General features: G+C 36.2%; 1 protein-coding gene across 2 annotated transcripts in view; it reads right to left on the reverse strand.

The window, feature by feature from the left end:
* The window catches only part of MED13L (mediator complex subunit 13L), a 302,742-nt gene that overhangs the window by 260,057 nt on the left and 19,637 nt on the right, over positions 1 to 23,048 (reverse strand). For both annotated transcript variants that reach the window (XM_078435759.2, XM_078435758.2), the window contains exon 2: positions 6,496 to 6,733. In XM_078435759.2, the coding sequence (XP_078291885.1) occupies positions 6,496 to 6,733 (238 nt within the window). The remainder of the gene's footprint in view (positions 1 to 6,495; positions 6,734 to 23,048) is intronic.

Raw genomic sequence — 23,048 nt, forward strand, 5'->3', positions numbered from 1 at the left:
TAAGGCTTCCAATAGGATTCTTTAGAGGTAGACAGGTGTATAGATGTATATTTGTCTATCTAGTAATAATCAAAAAGAAAAGGGAGAGCAGATCAATTTTAAAATTATAGACAGTGCATATTTATAGACAAGTTTCTTTATAGAACATATATAAAATAAAATGGATATTTAATGCCTTACTTTTAATTAGGTTTCAATCTCCTCACAATATTAAATTGTTTAAAACTTTAGGTGTATTTATTGTAAGTTAACCTCCTAAGAGTACAATACTATGCTATGTTAGAACTATATAAGATGGGTTTCATTCAACAAGCATCACTTAGCACATACTAGGCCATACAGAATACTTGTCCAGGGACTTTTTTTTTTTTAACGTTTATTTTTGAGAGAGAGAAAGAACGCAAGTGGGGAAGGGGCGGAGGCAGAGGGAGACCCAGAATCCAGGCAGGCTCCAGGCTCCAAGCTGTCAGCAGAGAGCCCAACACAGGCTCGAACCCATGAACCATGAGATCATGACCTGAGCCAAAGTCATGATCAACCAAGTGAACCACCCAGGCACCCCCTGGACCAGGTACTCTTAAGCTTTGGGTTAAGTTATCTTCAGTTCGTAGAAGTCTGTATTTGCCCTGTTTACCATTTTGGGGTTTCAAGAGAGCGTGTCTTTCCAACCACCAACTAATAGGCAATGAAACAGCCAGAAGATGGTATTTATAAATAATTTGTCTAGCAGATTAGGAAAATATTACATTATATTAATCTCTAAAATTCAAATTGAAAATGTAGAAAAGAATTTAGCCAAGCAAAAACAGCAAAGGTATAATAAAATAAAATTGGCAAGGACTATTAACATACAGTTCAGTATGTAATCACCGGTATTTTTTAATTTAAATAAATCTGTACCTCAAACTAAATACAAGGGTTAAGTTCATAGCTCAATTTAGAATAAAATAATTTCTTACATTATTGCCTTCCTGCTCATATCCATCTTATACATAATCTTCCTAATTATGTCTCTTTCCTGATGAGAAACCTCCAACAATTCCTCAAAATCTATCAAATTCAATGCAAATTCGTCTTCCTTTCTCCAGTGCATTCCACATTATGGCCCACCTGCCCAGGCTCTCAGTCTCTCCTGACTATTTCACAAATAGCCTAAGTTCCAGACAAACCTGCCCTTCACACCATTTGTTCACTGCTGGCAGGCCGCCCTTTGTACAGGCTGCTACTTCTGATTGCGACAAGGTCCATCCCGACCTAGATAGCTCCTTCTTACCCAATAAGACACACCTGAAGCCTCTGGGCTTCCCATCATCTCCCTATCCTCTGTTCCCCAAGACTGAATGTGATGCTTCTGCAAGATTCTATAACTTAATCATTTACAGCTTACTTTGTCACAGCATAATTATGGATTCACCTCACTAATTCCCCAATAACACCGTGAGCTCCTTAAAGATAAGGACTCATTTTACATATCCAGGGCTGATCACAACTCTTGCCTAAGGTTAGAAGTTCAATAAACAGATGAGAAACCAAGAAGGTTATCAACCCTTAGCACTAGGGCTCACAGTGTTTCTGCTGTAAGTTTATAAAACACTTGTGCAATGGTCCTGAAACGGTTTGCCCATTGGGAAAGTAATCTACTACATTTCTCTTACATGTACTTACAGTGTTTCTCTGCAATATGCATATGTGTGTGCTTGTCTTATGCCCTTTTCAAACTCTACACTTATCAAGGGTAGAGATTACATCAAAACCCTACAGCGGGACCCACTGATACAGGTACTTGAGTATGGCCACAGGGAAGGATATACACATATTTGTGTTCAGCCAGTGCCCTAATTCAACACCATTGTGTGGAGATGGCAGTAAAGTTACAAACCTACCTTACAGAGATCCAAGAGTCACACCTTAAAGTTCGGATCTCTTCGTAATGCAATTTAAGGTTTATTATGAAACTCTGTGTATAGGAATCTAGGTAATTTTGATTATTATTTGAGCGGGGGGGAGAGAGAGACAGAGAGAGAGAGAGCGCGAGCACGAACAGGGGAGATGGGCAGAGGGAGGGAATCCTAAGTAGGCTCCACACTTAGCACAGAGCCGGACACAGGGCTCAATCCCACGACCTGAGGCGAAATCAAGTCAGCCACTCAACCGACCAAGCCACTCAGGCGCCCCTAGACAATTTTCATATGTACAGGGAGGGATATCCTCACTGCTCTAACACTTTATAAAGTTTTATTATTCTAAGTTATTCCACCCAAATATTAAAACTTAAAATCAAAAATAGAATTACTCCAACCTTAAGTATACTTTAAAAGTTACTAGTTGAGGTCCATTAGCAAGCGCTGAATGCTCTACAGAAGAATCATTTTAAAAATATCAAAATAGGGGCGCCTGGGTGGCTCAGTCGGTTAAGCGTCCGACTTCGACTCAGGTCACGATCTCGCGGTCCGTGACTTCGAGCCCCGCGTTGGGCTCTGGGCTGATGGCTCGGAGGCTGGGCCTGCTTCTGATTCTGTGTCTCCCTCTCTCTCTGCCCCTCCCCTGCTCATGACCTGTCTCTGTCTCTCTCTCTCTCTCTCTCTCTCTCTCTCTCTCTCTCTCTCAAAAAATAAAATAAATAAGTACATAAATAAAACATTAACAAATGTCAAAATATTTGAAGTTTGATGTATGGGTTAACTGTCTTTAGGCTAACTGTTCTCTGTGCTGTTCTCAGTAATTTAACTTTTGTTATCCTTATAACCCAATTTACAGTGAGGAAAGCTGAGGCAATGATGATGTACTTGACCAACAATACACAACTAGCAAGTGACTGAGCAGGGATTCAAATCTAGCCCATGTTCTGAACCACTATGCCATACACTAAAAACAGCAATTCCCCAGATAAGGGCCCAAAAGTGTTTATCCAAGTGACAGGATAGGCTATAAATGTGTTTTAGTGTTCTCTCCAACTATTTCATAGTTACTTCAAGCATTTAAATAAAACATCTAATATTTTAAAGTTAACCTGTGTGTCAATCCTGCAGGATTATTCTCTATGGGAACACTTTATACAATCAACCAAAAATGCTTGCTTTAGTGCTGTATTGCACTGTGAGGTCTCTTAGTAGTATGCTCTTTCGAGTACACTGTAAAGACAAAGGGAACTACCAAATAAAAAAATTAAAAAGCATCTGCAGAAACAATAAAATGTCCCTATAAAAAGAAAATACTGGGGCACCTAGGTGGCTCAGTTGTTTAAGCATCTGACTCTTGGTTTCAGCCCAGGTCATGATCTCACGGTTCGTGAGTTCGAGCACTGTCCGCATGGGGCCTGCTTGGGATTTTCTCTCTCTCTCTCTCTCTCTCTCTCTCTCTCTCTCTCTCTCTCTCTCCCGCTCTCTGTGCCCCCCCTCACTCATGCGCGCTCTCTCAAAATACATAAAATTTTTTAAAAAAAGAAAAGACAATGTTACGATAATGATACCATCGTGCTTAATATTATAGGGCTCTGTTAAAATGTATTTTATGAAATACATATGAAATGACTCTTACATATGAGAAAAGAACAACACAGGGGCTCCTGGGTGGCTCGGTCGGTTGAGCATCTGACTTTGGCTCAGGTCATGATCTTGCAGTTCACAAGTTTGAGCCCCGCGTCGAGCTCTATGCTGACAGCTCCAAGCCTGGAGCCTGCTTTGGATTCTATGTCTCCCTCTCTCTCTACACCTCCCCTGCTCATATTCTCTCTCTCAAAAATAAATAAAAAACATTTTTAAAAATTTTAAATAAAAAAGAACAAAACGATTCCAAAATATCTTCAATTTGTATGACTACCAATTAAAATATTTCCTTTGTACCTTTTTCTCATGACCACTCTACGTCTCATATTCTCCCTCACTTGAAATAAAGTTGTCCTTATGCCACTCATTTTTCTAATTAAGTTTCAAATATTTTCTAAAATTAGGTTGAACCACATAAAAGTCCCCTTTTCAACCACTTTTACCTATGGGATGGACACTTCACATGCTTTCATCTAAAAACCTTCCCCAATTCAACATATCAAAAAGAATAAATGTACTTAACAAAGTTATGACTATTCCATCACTGTCATACTTTCCTGGTAGCAAGTAAGAGAATAAAGTTTATACTGTTTTCAGACTCAATAGGTTAGAAAATAAAAATAAAAAATAATCATTCTCATGAGAAAACATTCACAATACATTGTAAAGTGAAAAAGACGGAGTTACAAAACAGTATGATACCAATTTCACTTATACATAAAAATACCAAATATTACAACTGTTTTAGACTTCGGGATTTTTATTCTCTTCATCTGACAGTTCTGTTTTCCTAATTTTTTAATTAAAATGTAGTATTACTGTGATTTATAAAAAAGTTTATAAACAGAAGTCAATCTTTGCTTAATTCTTTACCAAAAAGATATTTTTTTCAATATATGAAATTTATTGTCAAATTGGTTTCCATACAACACCCAGTGCTCATCCCAAAAGGTGCCCTCCTCAATACCCATCACCCACCCTCCCCTCCCTCCCACCCCCCATCAACCCTCAGTTTGTTCTCAGTCCAAAAAGATATTTAATTAATCAATGAAATAAATACATGTGCGATCTAAAACAACTATGAAAATTTTAGATAGCCTACATCTTTTTGTTAACTCAGTAACAGAGCCCATGAGAAATAACACAGTAACTTGTTATTTCTAAGAACACTGATCATGTGCTTTGTTGGTATGGACAAACAGCTTTACTCCATACATGAAGTAAATAAGCCTAATTAACAGTTGGGTTTGGTTTCATCACTATTATAAAATGATAATTTGTGCTGCTAACAAATAAATACCAGACCAAGAAGTTCAGACATAAGCTATCAATACAGAGTAGAGAAACTGAAGGACATTAAAAATCAGAAGTAAACATAAGAAATAAAGGATAAAGAAACAAAAATGTTATATTCCTCTACCACATGTATAAAAAAATTTTATAACAAAACTATATGTTTTGATATTTAAACGAACAAATATAAATGCTATAATTATCTTCTGGGGTATCTTATTTTAAAAAGTCTGATAAATGGAATCCAGATGTGGATTAAACTAATTCAACTAATTTTACCTGAGTTCATTGCTAACTACCTAAAATAAGCTTTGATATGTATGTAAGTTCTAAGATTCTGCTGATTAACCAGCTAAGTAAGCAATCCTACCCAGACTGGGTTCTTTTATTTATAAACCAAACATTCTAAAAACTACAGGGAGAAAGGTTCATGTTGAATAGACAAATGGACCATAAGGTAAACAGCTCAATTAGTCCACTGTGGTTTACTGCCCTCTGGCTGTTGTGGCAAAGGATATCACAGATTTAAAAAAAAAAAAAAATGGTTGCAAAGAAAAGCTAGGAAGATATCAAACAAAACTTGGCAGGAAAATTCTTTAGCCATATTCAGACACCTTAGAATAGAACCTCAAGTACACATTAAAGTTAATTTTACTCTTTCCTTTAAAAAAAAAAAACACTAAATATATCAACTAACAAAACATTTCAAACATTATCTGAACTTTTTCAACCACAAACTAACAAAATATAGAGTAGTTTGGACATAATTAAAGTTGGCTCTAGGAGAGTTAAGTCAAAAAGGGTTAATGCACTAGCCTAAAGATTGTAATTAATCTTGATTTAGAAAAATTATTTAGCATACTAAATGGAAACATTTAGGTAAAGAAGTAAAAAAACTTTACCGACATTCAAAGAATATTGATAAAATTTCCCCTGGTTATAAATCTACAATAAATACAAAAAATAGCTTAGAGTAATGAAACTCTTAGATTAATTCAAAGTTTCCACATATCAGATATAATCTGAAGTTAAAAATTAGACAACATTGGAGAGCAAGTATTTCCTGGAATCACCTAATTATATAAAAAGCAGGAACAAAACAAAGGAAAACTTGCTACCTCAAAATCAGATCAGATTATTTAATCTTTCTACAAAATACTATCCAATGTCATCTCATAATCTTTTCCAATAAGGCTTGTACTAACTTTTATTATCACTTTACAACTTTCCATCAGTGTTCAGCTGGTAATGAACCACAACAGCCACAGTTCAAGAAAAAACAATTCTGTTCATTTCACAGACTTGCTAATTACTCACAACTCACTATCATTTTAAAACAGTGGATCTTAGCCTTGTTCCACCCCAAAACACCCAGGGGACACAGTATTTTCCTTTAGTAACAGTGGCTCACAGGTTCTGGTTCCTAGCATGACTGGGAAACAACAAGCAAATTTGAAAAAAATAACAGAAGTAGAAAGAAGAGGAGTAAGAGTGAGGATATTCCTTTCAAGAGACATACCCATTAAACACTTGAATTTTTCTCAGCAAGTTTTAATAAATTCTTTTTGAAACTTACTACTGTTAAATAATTATAATTTTATACACACACACACACACACACGATGGTAACAGTTTTTAAGAAAAAACAAAATCTTACCCTGCAGTTCATGATGTATTACACCCACTAGGTTGGGTTCGTCTCCCCACCAGAAAATCCATAACTCTTTGCAATCTGGTTTGACATCACGACGCCATACACACAGCAAGTTGGCTTGCAAACAGCGGATGAAACTTAACAGGATTGGATCATCTTGGGCTGGGGCTGAAATTATGGGTCCACAGTCCCCATGCCCTCCAAAATTGTACCTACGCCATTTGATTCCCGTGAGTTCAGCCTGGAAAAAGACAAGAAAATTACAATGGTTTTGATATTTCTTTTTACTTACAGAACACTTAAAAACAGGCTTCCATTACAGATAAGCAAATCTGCTAAAATAAATATTGTCACTATACTTCACCTAAGAGTTCTCTCACTGAAAAATGTTTGTCAATCCTCCTTGATTTTTAAAGGGAGAAAAAATTCATTTTTTAAATATTTTTTAACATTTATTCATTTTTGAGAGTGAGAGAGACAGAGCATGAGCAGGGGAGGGGCAGAGAGACAGGGAGACACAGAACCCGAAGCAAGCTCCAGGCTCCGAGCTGTCTGCACAGAACCCGACGCAGGGCTCGAACTCACAGACCATGAGATCATGACCTGAGCCGAAGTCGGACGCTTAACCGACTGAGCCACCCAGGTGCCTCAAAACTTCATTTTTTTATATCAAGATTTCTACATGGCTCCTCATATTAAATACCAAATCACCACAAACAAATGATTATTATTTCCGGTTGAACCATTTTTACCCAGAATGTACTATAAAGTCCTTACATATAAAAGCTATTTTCTATTATTTCTTATTTGATTCATAAATTATATTTAGAAATCAGGTAAGAGGGAAGTCTAGGTGGCTCCGTAAGTTAAGCATCCGATTCTTTATTTCGGCTCAGATCGTGATCTCACCGTTCATGAGACCAAGCCCCATGTCCTTGTCTGTGCTGATGGTGCAGAGCCTGCTTGGGATTCTCGCTCTCCCTGTCTCTACCCCACTCGCACACACATGCATGCTCACTCTCTCTCTCACACAAAATAAATAAATAAACATTTAAAAAAAAGAATAAATCAGGTAAGAGTTTAAAAAATAAGTTCATAAAACTGAAATCGTTTTTTTCAAAGAATTTCCTCAATTCCTTCCCATCCAGAAGCTAGTTTCAATCTTTCTTAATCAAGAAAGCAGTTATCATGCAGCATCATAGTGCTTCATCATTAACACCAAAGCAAGCTACTAACAAAACTGATGCAAAGTTATCAGCAATTTATTCATGTTTTTGTCTTTTGTCTTCCAAACACATTTTAAAACATGGAAACTAAACCAGCTGCAAGCAGAACCCGGGTCTTTATCCTATTACCTACATTTGTATTTTAAAATTTCTTAAATCTTAGAGGGGGCTAAGCAGCTAAAACTCAAAGATGGTTCAACACAAACAGAAGCTGAATTCCTTATTTAAACAGCTATAAACTACAACTATATATTCAAAACTGGTGATAAAAGGGATTCATAACATCATTCTGCACAAAAGACTCCATGTGTCCCTTGCATTCAATCCTTACCCACTCATCTTCCCTCCCCACCGCCACCAAGTCAATTTTTGTCAGTTGTTTTTCAAAAATCAAGTATAAGATAGAAAAAAACAGTATCTCCTGCTAACATAACTGAAACAAATTTAAAGTGCCGAAACAATCAATCACCATAATGAACGAAACACATTTAAGAAAAAAATATCAATTTTATTCAATCCCATAAAATGCGTCACTTCAAAAAAAATTGTTCCAAATATAATAATGTCCAAATTAAAACTGTCTGGCATTCAGTGACTTACCCCCCTTCACATTGTGAGATATGCAAATCCAATCTCTAATGAATATTCTTGGTAAAAGCATCATTTATGCTTTCCCCTTTATGCCACTTTGTTTTCTTAGTATGAAAGTACTACATGGACAATGCAGTAAGTTCAAAAATAAATAATATAAATTAAAAGTAAAATAATCACACCAGGAGGGGCACCTGGGTGGCTCAGTCAGTTAAGCATCCAATTTCGGCTCAGGTTTGATCTCACCGTTCGTGAGTTCAAGCCCCCCATCAGGCACTGTGCTGATAGCTTGGAGCCTGGAGCCTGCTTCAGATTCTGTGTGTCCCTCTCTCTCTGACCCTCTCCTGCTCACACTCTGTCTCTCTCTCTCTCAAAAATAAACATTAAAAATAGTAATAATAATTTTAAAAATAATACCACCAGGAATATTTTCCATAATCACATCAGAAATAATTATTAGTATCTTAATGTATGTTCTTCCTGTTTTTCTGTACATAGTTTTTAATTTAGAACCATATTACCATGGCTTTATATCCTGCTTTTTGACTTACTATATTTATATATATAAAATTATATATATATAAATTACTATATTTACATATATATATAAATTATTCTTCAAAACAGTTTTTAGGGGCACGTGGGTGGCTCAGTCAGTTGGGCATCTGACTTCCGTTCAGGTCATGATCTCACGTCTTGTGAGTTCGAACCCCACGTCAGGCTCTGTGCTGACAGCTCAGAGCCTGGGGTCTGCTTCGGATTCTGTGTCTCCCTCTCTCTGCCCCTCCCTGCTCATGCTCTGTCTCTCTCTCTCTCTCTCTCAAAAATAAACATTTAAAAAATTGTTTTTAAAACAGTTTTTAATGTTTGTATAATACGTATGTATTCACTGGAGAAAACATAATTTATCCCGTAATAATTAGACAAACTTTCATTTTCACTGTTATAACTGGTAAACACCCTTGCATACTGTTATTTTCCAGATGACTTTCTTAAGAGAGACTGCTTGATGTAGAATTACCAAAGAATATGAATATTTTAAGACTCATGGATGAGTGCTACCATACAGTTTTTCAATTAGTAGTCCCACTAATACAAATAACCTCCTCCCAAATTGCGTATCTTCTTAAATACCTGCCAATTCAATAGAATGGTATGTCCCTGTACTAATATGTAGTCCTTTTTCAGTTCAGAGGGAATCATTATCATATATTTAATCATAAATATAATCTGGGGCCTGCCTTCCTGGGTTTGAATACCAGCCCTACACTCACTAGCTGTAAGTAGCAAGTCTTAGCAAGTTACTTAACCTTTGTCTCTCTGTTGTCTTACCAGTAAAATCAGGATAACAGTATTTACAGAGTTGATTAAATGAGTCAGTATGTATATACTTAGGAAGATGCCTGGCATATGGCAAAAAATATAAATGATATCACTATCATTACTAGTAATGACAGTAGTATTTCTCCTTGAGTTGTTTGTTCAGATCTTTTGTGCATTTTTCTCGCATACAAATCTCTTTATTTCTTCGAATGAAATCAATGTGTACGTATGTGTGTGTTTAAAACAGAAAGCCTAACATCAATTTTTAAATAAAGGTCAAAGAAGTAAACTAAATAAAAAGACTTAAGAGGCAGTTGAAATCAGAAAAGTTAAGTAAAAGACTAATTTTTCTCATAAGCACCTAAGCTCATGTTCTGTCCCCAAGGATCTGGGGGTTGGCGGGGGAGACAAAAGATACCAATAAATATAAATCCCTAATATGTACATTAACTATATTTAAAAGGTTAGAAAATTAAGATATATCAGAGATTGAAACATCAGGTGAGGCAGTCCCCAAGAAATCTATGAACGGCAATTTATTCACTAGAATACTTTCACCTGTAACATCCGGCATGGTTCAGCAAACAAAATATTTGGCTTTGATTCAGGAGAATGATTTCCTAATCCCAGCACTTCCACTAACTTCCTATCAGTGCTTCTCTGGTCTCAGTGATAAAGGGAAGCCGCTGCCGCCTGCTCTATATTCTTTATGGAGTTGTTCTAGCAAGTGATATAACACAAATGCAAGTGATACAACAACAGAGCTACCAACTTAATCACTTCATAACTAATTCAACCAGAAAAACTGAAAAATGTCCCATTATCTTAAAACAATTTCGTTCGTTACCTTAAAGCTAAAATTAAATATCATTATACCAGTCTTCACTGAAAAATCTAACAATGAAACACCATTTAAGCCTAACCGAGATAACTAAGTATAAAGGGAATGTGCAAAGGCTTAGCTTTAAATTTTGAATTAATTAATGTTTGATAAGAGGGAAGACAACTCAGGGGCACCTGGGTGGCTCAGTCAGTTAAGCGTCCAATTCTTGATTTCGGCTCAGATCATGATCTCACGGTTCGTGGGTTCTAGCCCTGCTGTCAGCGCAGAGCCTGCTTGGGATTCTCTCTCTCAGCTTCTCTCTCCCTCTCTCTGCCCTTCCCCCACTCATGCACACATATGCTTTCTCTCAAAATAAATAAGGGGAGGGGAGGGGAGGGGGAGGGGGAGAGGGAGAGGAGGAGTGCCTGGGGGGCTCGGTCCGTTAATGATCCAACTTGGTCTCAGATTATGATCTCATGGTTTGTGGGTTCAAGCCCCAGGTCAGGCTCTGTGCTGATAGGTCAGAGCCTGGAACCTGCTTTGGATTCTCTGTCTCCCTCTCTCTCTCTCTGCCCCTCCAGCGCTTGCACTCTCTCTGTTGCTCAAAAATGAATAAACATTAAAAAATTAAAAAAAAAAAAAAAAGGAAATACAACTCCGTAATACTGAAATACTGTCCAAAAAAAAAATCCTATCATGGATGTATATTCAATTAGACTAATACACAGCCTCATATACCATGATCATGTTTATAGTTAAAAATCAATTCCACACCAACTACTATTGACCCAATTTCTGACACAAGTACAGATTTCCAAGCCTCAAAATCCTTTATCTAATGATTCCAAAATTGTGAAGCAACCATATGAAATATTTCTAGATGCAAATTATCCAAAAATGCAGTATTTGTCACTGACAAACAATCCATAATCATATTTAAGTTTAAAATTACATGGTTTTTAAAAGATGGAATCCAAAAGATGGAATTAAAATATACAAGGAAAAAACCCAGCACGCACGTGTATATAATAACAACCCCAACTTTGTGCACTGATGCATCACCTATTTCACAACAGGCACCACAGCAGGGTCTTCACACAGAATTTCTAACCTTCACAAACAAACAGGTAAAGAAATTAGGACTCAGAAGGTTAAATAATTCTCCCAAAACTACACAGGCAGCAAATGGCAGATCCCAAATATAAATGGATTCAAAGCATAACCGAATTTAAGGCATAAATTCTTTCCCACTCTGCCATGCTGCTTCTTAAGGCTAATGGTAAAAATTAGCCCTAGAGGATTATAAAATAGTACAAAGAAACTGTCATCAACTCAATTTAGCAATGGCAAGAGCTCATGGCCATACTTTCTAATTTAAGAAAGTTCATGAATCTTTCTTTAGTCTTCCTGAGGTATTAAGAAAACTAGTACAAGAGAGCCCACACACCTCCCATGAATAGAAGAGACTTTTTTTATTTCACTCAGATAATTATATGCCTTCTTTTACATGTTACCACTATAAGACTGTATCTACACAAGCTAATTTTTAGAGGGTATGTACAACAAGCCAAGAAAATAACTATTCTAATAATAGCAAGAAAGACGGGAGGGAAATTTTCTCCTCAATGGCTGGCATCTGTTGAACAGGTAGTCAAGGTCCTCAGAAAATTGAACTTAACTGGCAGAGGCTCCCGTGGCCTTCTGTTTAGGCCACTATAGTCAGTTCAGAATGGTTGGAATTAAATAGATTACAACAGAATCGGGATAAATGCAGTTTCTAACAGCATGAATGTATTTAAAGAAAATTTATATTGATTCTTAATGTGCTATTCTTTAGACACAATACATAGGAAATGAGCTGATAAATTCTCCCAAAGGAAGTCATTTATTTGCACTGACCCATTGCAATTAGAACCCACATGACTAACAAGTATATACTTGCAGTGTGGCTCCTCAGGGTTGAAGCTGTATTCAGCAGTCACCGAACAGAGTCGAAGGAACAGGACTTGGTTATGAATGAACTCAGGGAGGTATAGTACCACAGAAGAAACACTGGCTGGAGGTCAGAAGATCTAGGTTCAAGTCCTAGTTTTTTAACTATTTACCTGTATGATACTAGGAAATCTACTCCCATCTCAGGGCAGCACAGCTTCCTGACCTGTAAAGCGATATGGTTGACCTAGATACTATAAATGAGTTCAAGTCTCCTGGCCCAGGCTAATTACATCCCACTTACAAAGGCAACTTGTAGATGAGACTGAACCCTTAATTATATGCCTTAGAATGATCCGTATGAATAGGAGAGCTGCCAGAAGATCTGAATTTTCAAGAAACAGGTAAAAGAGAGACTTCTCAAACTACAGAACAATTACCTTAATACCAATCTTGAGCAGGATTCTAGGATGGTGTGTAGAAAAGGCAGCTGTGATTATCTGGGGCTAACATGGGTGTACGAGAAAATTCCAAATCTGCCTCACCTCACAACCTCCCATGATAGGGTTACTACTCTAGAAGATCAGGAAAATACAGCAAACATATTAAATCATCCCTCAACTTGAGTCAGAGAAAGGAAAAAAATCAGGAATAATAGAAAACTTCTGTAAAAACACAACTAATCAGCTCCAGGTAAAAACACCAGGGTAAACAGACACATCTGCTTTTGCTCTCTTAAGCTCCTCTAAAACACCAGTCAAGAATGTTTGTTTTGTTTTTCCCTTAAATCATAACATCACAATGGTAGGCAGAAGAGAAGATGAGAGCATCAAGATTTTGAAAGCTAAGAAGCAGATGCTCAAGAGGTAAAGAAATTTATAATGTCTAAAAAAACTGAATCCTAGCTATGGAGAAAGGGCAGATAAAACCCAATATACACAGAATCCCCTCAGACTCAGGAGTTAACAATACAGTTATCTTTGGATGGAGGGTTAAAAGGCAGAAAGGAGATGAAATAAGGAAAAGTGGCTGAAGGCCTGCTTAGAAGGCACTCAAGAACTCAGGCACTCAGGTACCCTCCCCACTGCTCTTTTTACCCCATCGAACAACTGGAAGGGTATTCTCTGTGGCCAGTAAAAACAGAGAGTATCTGCACTGAGGGACACAGGCACAACTGAAGGCAGGGAACCAGAGTGAAAACAGTGAACATGTACAAAATAAAAGTAAAAAACCACCCTCTCCCATTTCCCTCTCAGCACCCAGAAAGCTGGCAACCGGTCTTTCATCGCCTAGAGAGAAAGGGCGTCTGGAAATCTTCTTTGGGAAATCTAACCAGCTCAACAGAAAAGACCTCAAAATACTGACAAGAGAGGTTCCCCCAACTAAAGAGCCCACCCAGATCAGTGAAGTGCACAGTAAATGTCACTCGCATACTCAACTTCCAAGCAGTTTTTCAGTCCACCACTCCTAAGCACGGACAACCCAGAATTACTAAAGAGTTGAGGAAAAATATGGAGGAATGACAGACAAAAAGAAACAGACACAAACAGAAAAGTAACTTGAAGGAAACAGACTAGACTGGGAGAAGAACAAAAATTCTAATCCATTATTAATATTCTCAAAGAGATAAAATAGTGCTGCCATTTTTAAAATACTTATTTGAGACAGTGAGCACTTGCACAAACACGAGTGGGGGAGGGGCAGAGAGTGAAGGGGAGAGAGAATCCCAAGCAGGCTCCACACTGTCAGCGCAGAGCCCAACATGGGGCTTGATCTCACGCCATGTAATGGTTGCACTATTTGAGGGCGCCTGGGTGGCTCTGTCGCTTAAGTATCCGACTCTTCGTTTCAGATCAGGTCACGATCTCGCAGTTCGTGGGTTCGAGCCCCATATCAGCCTCTGGGCTGACAGCTCAGGGCCTGCAGCCTGCGTCGGATTCTGTGTGTGCGTGTGTGTGTCTCTCTCTCTGTCCCTCCCCCACTTGTGCTGTCTCTCTCTCCAAATAAATAAGCATTTAAAAAAAACAAATAAACTTAAAATAAAAATAAATAAATAAATAAATAAAAGACCTGTAGACTATCTCAGAAAACTAAAAAAGAGCTCTTGAAAATTTTTAATTAATGATGCCAAAAATGAGAAAACTCAATAGAAGGGCTGGAAGATAAAGTTTATGAAATATCCCAAAAAGTAAAGCAAATACACAAATTGAAAAGTAGGGAGGGTGGGGGAGATAAAATTAGAGGAGCAGCACAGGAAGTTCAAAACCAAATACAAGAGCTATCAGAAAGAAAAAATACACAAAATGAAAAAAGAGGAAGTTACTGATAAAATAATTCATGAAAATTTCTGAGAAAAATAGAATGTGAATTCCTAGATTGAGAGGGCTCTCTAAATACCCAGAACAACAGATTAAGAGACTCAAGGCATTTTGTAAACTTTCAGCACACTACAGGCAAAGAGAAGGTCCTCAGAGCTTCCATACAGTAAAAAGAGATCACAAAGAATCAGGAATGAGAATCATTTCTGACTTCACAACAGCAATACCAGAAGCAAGGCAATGGTGCGAGAACTCCAAAATTCTAAAGGAAAACGATTTCCAAACTAGTTACCTATGCCAATCTAAATTATCAAGTGTAGAAGTAGAATATATTTTAAAATATGCAAGACTTAGAGAGAGAGAGAGAGAGAGAGCGAGCGAGCGCATGCACCCTTTCTCAGGAAACTCCTGGAGATGTACTCCTCCAAAAAGAAGGAATAAACCAAATAAACCAAGAGATTCAGGAAATAGATCCAACGTGGGATGGAGTGAACACGAATTGCTAAAACAACAGGGAATAATCAGATGATTACAGGCTGTCAACTGTGCATCAATGGAGAGGGCAACCAATCCAGATTGCAACAGGTTGTATCTCAAGAAGATGAAAATGACAGAATACATTTGCAAGTCTTAAATTAAAAGGAGATTCAGACAATAGGCAAAAAGTATGAGGATGAGTTAATTAAAAATACATAGTAAATAGTCAAATAAAGAAAAAAGGTAATTACTATCTTCAAATTATGCAGAAAAAGTAATCAGAGTATACTAGATGGCTCAGCCATACATTAACATAATCAAATGAATGTTAACACTGAATAATAAGCTAATTAAAATTACCATGTAACTATCTCGTTAAAATGGGAAGATGGGAAAAGTATTTGTAGGGGGCAGAGAGAATGAGCTAAATCCTCATCTTCAATAATGAAAGATCCAGAATTTGAAAACCTTAAAAGTAACTGCAAGCTTAGTCTTTAGAATATTCAGTATTAGATTCTTACATTTAAGAATCAAGACAATCAACAAAAGGGGGCGAAAGTGTTTGTCTGTGGAAAAGGTAAAATAGGAGCCAGCAGAGGAATATTATTCATAAAACCTTGTAGGGCTATTTGACTCTTACACTATGTTAATAATACAACTCTAATTTTTTAAAAAAGAAAAAAAACTGATCAAATGTAGTAAGACATAGTTAATGCCTACAAAAATTACTACTAGTATTGAAAATTCATTATACCACTTTATAGACCAATTGGCCCACATTTCTAATCTTAAGAATAATTTGACATCCCATAAATTGTGTTGCAAAAGCCAAAAGGTTATCTACCATGTGTTAAAATATTGTGCTGTTGTCTTTCTTTGCTCCATTTTTAGACTACTAAAACTTCAATTAACCAGAGACATACTTCCAGCTACACACTTCCTCCCACCTAAGTCTTCAACTCTTCCTACATTTACCTAAGCAGCTTGCCCAGGTTCCCTCTGCAGAGGGGCTGAGGACAACAAGACCCTGGACGTCCCATAGGACTCCCACCTAACATGTTATTTCCATGTTGTGAGAAACGCAATATGGTAACTCTCCATATGATGAAGCTGAATATCAAAGATGTTTTCTAACATATGTACATTTTTGCTGATTCATAACAACTTTTTCCTGAATATTTACCAATATTAGTTCAAAAACATAAAAATAAAAACTAGGGAGGCTGGGTTAGCAGAATATGAGTGAAAAGGGCTCAAAGATTTTATTTGACAAGAAGCTTAATACAATTAAACAATGTGAAAGAGCTACTAAAAAAGTTACTTCCATCTTAAGCTACACTGCTAAAAGCACAGGATCTAGATCCTACACAATGTATCTTACATAGCAAGTCCCTGGTCAATACTGCCTTCAGCTCCCAACTCCATACTTTGAGAGAAATCTAGATAAACTGGAACAAATTAACAGATGAAGGACTAGGTTGGTAAGGAAATCTAAACATGTCATATGGCTAGAGTCTCTATGGCCTCATGTTCAATACTTTAAGCAAATAAACACGGCAGCAAAAAAAAAAAAAAAAAAAAAAAATCAAAAACAAAAGGAATAAAGCCATAGTGGAATTAGGCTGGATGCATTTAATATGGAGTTAACATTCTGAAGAAATTTATGAAGTCTTCAACTTATATGAAAGACTCATATGTGGAAGATGAATTAGATATGCTTAGCACAGACCCAAGTGGTAGCAGAGAATCAAATGGAAAAACTGATGATTAAAACAACAACAGTGATAGCTTTCTCAAAAAATCCCTGGTTGAGATCCCGGAGAATCATACATATGAGATGTTAAGGAGAAGCTGTTAATACTGGATGTGGCTTCAAACATCAAAGGGGTGGTTGGACAGTATGATTTATAAGGTTCCTTTCAAACATGAAATACAAATCTCAAAGATTCTTCCCTTCCAATCATAAGATTTTGTATCTCCAATATCATTTGTATCTCAGTCAACTAGTTCAAGGGACTGACAAACTATACCCCATGGGTCAGCTGAATGTTTTTGTTGTTGTTAAAATTTTATGTTCTCTGGTGTAATCTGAAAGAAAAACTCACACTCAACAGATTCACAAAACTTCATAATAATGGAGGAAAAAATGGGGAAAATAAAAGAATGACATAAGAAGAAATTATTATGATTTCTCACCACAAACTTGGTAATAATGGACACATTTGCCTAGAAATGTGTGTCAATAACCATAGGAGAGAAACATACAAACCATTCCGGAAATACGATGTGGCTAAGAGAGGAAAGGAGTGTCAGAACACCACAACTAGATGGCCAAATGTTTTCATGGATAAAGTTTTATTAGTACACAACTTTGCCCATTTATTTACATACTATCTTTGCTCCTGCCACACTACAACCACAGAGCTGATTAGTTGTAACTGAGACTGTGTGACCTGTGAGCCTGAAATAACTACCTTCTGATCCTTAAAAGACAAAAAACAAAGCCCTGAACTAGGATAGAAGATAACACACGCAGGCAAATATGGCATTTGAAATATAAGAAACACTGTAACTATCCTTCTACCATAAACAACTAGACAAAAAAGTATGAAACTACTGTTTTCAGACATTGGACAAAAGACAGCATGGAGCTAGGATCTCTAAGAGAAAGAAAACAAATGAAGTAGGCCTTGCAAAGGCTGAGGCAGCTGGAATTTATGAGAGCGTATCACCAGAAAGTTCTGCAGAAAAAGAGCTCCAGAGACCTGATAGGGGTTCTTGTGAAATAGTTCCTACATACACTAAGCTACACATTCAAAGAGCAAAATTCCATGAGGCCTGGCAAAGAATTACTAGAGAGCTATCACTCTAACAGTTCACACAAAACTGGGAGACAAGTCTCGTTCTGAACAGTCAGGATGAAAACACAGTTAAACATGTTGGGCATTAAACAGAGACCACAGAAGGGCCATGATTGCTCTAACACACCCTAAAAATTGATTCTCAAAAATAACGACCATCACTACCATCATCATCTCATCTACAAGTAGCTAACTGCCAGCCAAAACAAAATTCAACTCTTTACAGGAAAGAAATACAATCCAGACTTTCAACAACATAACATTCACAATATCCACCACCCAATAAAAGAACACCAGACATTCAAAGACATAGCAAAAAGAGACTCATGGCCAGCAGAAAAATCAGTGAAGAGAAACAAACCCAGAAATGAAAGTGAAGATGGAATTAAAAATCACTTTAAGAAAGCTATCATAAGTACGGTCAAGAATTTAAACTTAATAAGAAATAAAAAACATAAAAACACGAGAATTTCCAGGCACAAATTACAAAATAAATTCACTGAATGGGTTTAACAGTAAAGTAGCACAGTAAAAGAAAAAAAAAGGGGGGGGGGGGGTACAGGGGGACCTGACAACATACAATGTAATTACATAAGCTGAAGAACAAAGTATTTTTTCAAACTGAAAGAATAATGAGTAAAGCCAAAAGAAGACTATGATCAAGCACTCTTACATATAATTATGGTCCCAGAATGCAAAGGTAGAAGGGAGGACCAAAAAAATGTTTTTGAAAAATGGCCAAATTGTCTCCAAATTTCATGAGAACAAGGTACTCAGACCCAAGGAGTTCTGTGAACCCAAAGCAGCATAAATCAAAACAAACAAAAAGAAAAAAACAAAAAAAAAACAAAAAGCAAAAAATACCAAATTAAGTTTCTGATAACCAGTGATTTTAAAAAAATCTTAAAAGCTGTCAAAAGGGAAAAAAGACACATTATATAAGGGAAAACAACGACAATCCTTTAAACAGACTTCTCACCAGAAAGTATGCAAGCTTGGAAACAACAGATCATGTGAAAGGGGAAAAAAATGTCCACATCTAGAATTCTAGATCAAGCACGAATATCCTTCAAAAGTGAAGGTAAATACAGACTTCTTTTAGATGAGCAGAAACCCATGGAACTACCTCGTAATAAATATAAGTAGAATAAGTGCTTTTTAAAAAGTTCTGCAGGTACAAAGAAAATAGCAGATGGAAATCTGGATCTACACAGAAGAATATAAGCACCCAAAGCAGTTAATATATAAATAGAAAACATATGTTTTCTCACTTTTAATTTCTTTAAAACAAATTAACTGTTTACAGCAAAACTAATAATGCATCACAGATGGTATACAGATAGAGAAGAAAAATATATGACAACAGTAGCACAAAAGCCAGAAACAGAAAATGGAAGTATACTGTTCTAAGGTTTTTTACATTATAAATGAAATTTAATATGACTTGAAGATAAACTACGATAACAAAGTCCCATATTATAAGCTCTTGCACAGTCACTAAAAAGTAAAACAAAGAGTATATTTCAGATGCCAATGTGGGGCTTGAACTCACAACCCTAATATCAAAAGTCTCATGCTCCATCAACTGAGCCAGCCAGATGCCCCTAAGATGCCAATATTGAAGATAAAATTGAATCATAAGAAAACACTCAAATAATCTGAAAACAGGCAGGAAAAGAGGGGGGGGAAAAAAAGGAACAAAGAACAGATGGGACAGATAGGGAAAAGTGCCAAGACAGTAGACTTAAACACAACCATCATACAAATATGTTAAACACAAATAGTCTATTACAAGTAAAAAACATCAATTCTCAGGATAAGTAAAAATTTTAAAGGTCCAACTACATACTGCCCACAAGAAATTCACTTTCAATATAAAAACAAGTTATAATACAAATTATAAGAGAGCTAAAATGGCTAGATTAGTATCAAAGTGGATTCCAAGAGGACTATAAAGGAATAGAGAAATTTTGTAATGATAAAAATGTCAACTCTTCAAGAAGACATATATCCCAAATGTGCAGCTTTGTCTAACAACAAAGCTTCAAAATACATGAAGTATAAACTGATATATCTAGAAGTAGAAATAGACAAATCCAGAATTATAATTGAAGATTTCAACAGGCCTCCTCTCAGCAACTGATAGAACAAGTAGACAGAAAATCAATAAGGTATAGAAAACGTGAACAACACTATCAACCAACATAACCAAACTGACATTTATCAAAAAAAAAAAAAAAAAAAAAACACTCAACAGGATACAGTTTTTCAAATGCACATGGAACATTCACCAAGAGAACCCGTATGTGGAGCCATAAAACAAATATTAATATATTTAAAATTGAAATTTCTGAACAAAATTAGAAAGTCACAAAATATCTAGAACATCCCCCTTCCTGACAAAATCTGGAAATTAAATAAATAATACCTCTAAAACAACACATTGGACAAAAAGGAAATCACAAGTAGAAAATGTTTTGAAATAACTGATTATGAAAACAAAATATACAAAATTGTATGGGATACAAGTAAAACAGTGCTCAAGGAGAAATCTGTAGCTTTAAATATTTACAGTAGAAAGGAAGAAAGGTGTAAAACTGCTCCAAACTTCTTCCTTCAGAAGCTAGAAAAGAAGTGTAAATTAAACCAAATGTAATCTCAGGGAAGACAATACTGAAAAGAGAAGAAATGGATGAAATGTGAAACTAACAACAGAGAAAACCAATACAGTAAAAAGCCGGTGTTCTTTTTTTGTTAATCAATAAAATAGAGAACTCTGTCTCTAGGTTAATCAAGAGAGAAAGAAAAGACAAATTACCAACATCAAGAATTATTTCACATACTAAAGACACTGAAGATAATGCAATTACTACAAACAACCTGATGCCAATAAATACAACTACTTAGATTACATGGACAAATTCTTTGAAAGAACTACCAAACTAAAGCAAATAAAAAAGTTAAAAATCTGAATAGCCCTATACCTATCAAAGAAATCGAATCTGTAATTTAAAACCTTCCTACAAAGTATTCTCCAAGGCAAGAGGGCTTCAATGGTAAATTCTATCAAACATTAAGAAAGAAATACCACTAATCCTACACAGGCTCTTTCAGAAAACAGAGAAGGGACTAATTCCCACATCATTTATGAGATTCACATTACTAACACAAGACAAAGATACTGAAGGGATCTATACGTCAATATCTTTCATGAACACAGATTTAAAAATTAACAAAATAGTAGCAAATCAAATCCAACAGTACATAAAATGATAACACACCCTGCAAATGGGAGTATATCTTGGAAAGTGAGGCTTAGCTGAATGAGTTCAAAAGCCCATCAATGTAATTTGAATCAAACTAGCTCAAAAACCCATTAATATGATTCCCCATGTTAACAGAACAAAACCTATGATCATCTCAATAGATGCAGAAAAAACATTTAACAAAACTCAACACCTAATCGTGGTAAAAACTAAGTAAACCAGGAATTAAAGGGAACTTCCTCAACCCGATTAAAGAAGATGTTCAAAAACTACAGCTACCATCACAATTAATCATAGAAGATTGAGTACTTCCCATGAAAAATCCGTAACAAAGCAAAGAGGTACACTGTTATGCAACTTTGTAGTATAGGTCCTAACTAATGCAATAAAGCAAGAAAAAAAAAGTAAGAGGCATAGAAACTGAAAGGAAGATATAAAATCATCTTTATTCACAGACAATATCCTCATGTACAGTTACAAAAATTCAAGGACTTTACCAAAAAGCGACTATTACTAATAATTGAGTTTAGGAAAGTTGCAGTATGTAGATACATATACAAAATTCAATTATATTTCTATATAATAGCATAAGCAATTAGAATATTTTGAAACAAAACCATTTAAAACAATTGAAAAATTTACAAAGTCCTAAGGGATGAATTTAATAACATATATTCCATACCTGTACACCAAAAACTACAATGTTGACAGAAATCAATGATCTTAAAAAAAAAAAAAAAAAACGGAAGCTAGGCTACGTTCATGAACTGGAAGCCTTAAAAGTGTCAACCTGTCAATCCTCCCCAATTTGATCTACAAATTCAATGAAATCACAATAAAATCCCTGCAGGATCTTTCTGAAAACCTCACAGGTTGATTCTAAAACTTATATTGCAGTGCAAAGTACCCAAAAGAGCCAAAATAATTTTGAAAAAGAACAAAGTTGGGAGAATTTGCCCAGATTTCAAGACATACCATAAAATTTCAGTAATCATGATATTGTGGTATTGGCATAAAAGACACATAAATCAAAGGGACAGAATACAGAATCCAGAAATAAACCTTTGCATAAACATAGACATATACAGATGCAATACATTCACTCGATTTATGACAAAGATGCCAAGGTAACGCAATGAGAAAAGCAGTCTTTTCAACAAATGAGGCTAGAACTAGACACCTACATGCCAAAAGAACTTCAACCCATACCTCACTCCACACACACAAAAAATGAACTCAAAAGGGGCCACTTGATCACAGACCTAAACCTAACAAAACTATAAAACTTCCGGAAGAAATCATGAGAGAAAATCTTTGTTACCTTGGAATCCCAATTAGAACTCTCATGTAACTGATGGAAATGTAAAATGGGACAACCACATTTTAAAACTTTAACAGTTCTTTATAAAGTGAAACCTATGTTTCCCACATGATTCAGCAACTATAATCCTATTTACACAAAAAAAAAAAAATCTGTCACACACAAAACCAGTGTATCAATGTTCATAAAAACCAATACATGGAAGAGCAGGCAAACTGGAATAGCAATACAAGAGATTACAACTTAGCATTAAAAAGGAATAACCGGGGCGCCTGGGTGGCTCAGTCGGTTAAGCGGCCGACTTCGGCTCAGGTCACGATCTCGCGGTCCGTGAGTTCAAGCCCCGCGTCGGGCTCTGTGCTGACTGCTCAGAGCCTGGAGCCTGTTTCAGATTCTGTGTCTCTCTCTCTCTCTCTGA

Source organism: Panthera onca, chromosome D3, assembly GCF_046562875.1.
Source record: "Panthera onca isolate mPanOnc1 chromosome D3, mPanOnc1 haplotype 2, whole genome shotgun sequence".
In the NCBI taxonomy this organism is placed as follows: domain Eukaryota; kingdom Metazoa; phylum Chordata; class Mammalia; order Carnivora; family Felidae; genus Panthera; species Panthera onca.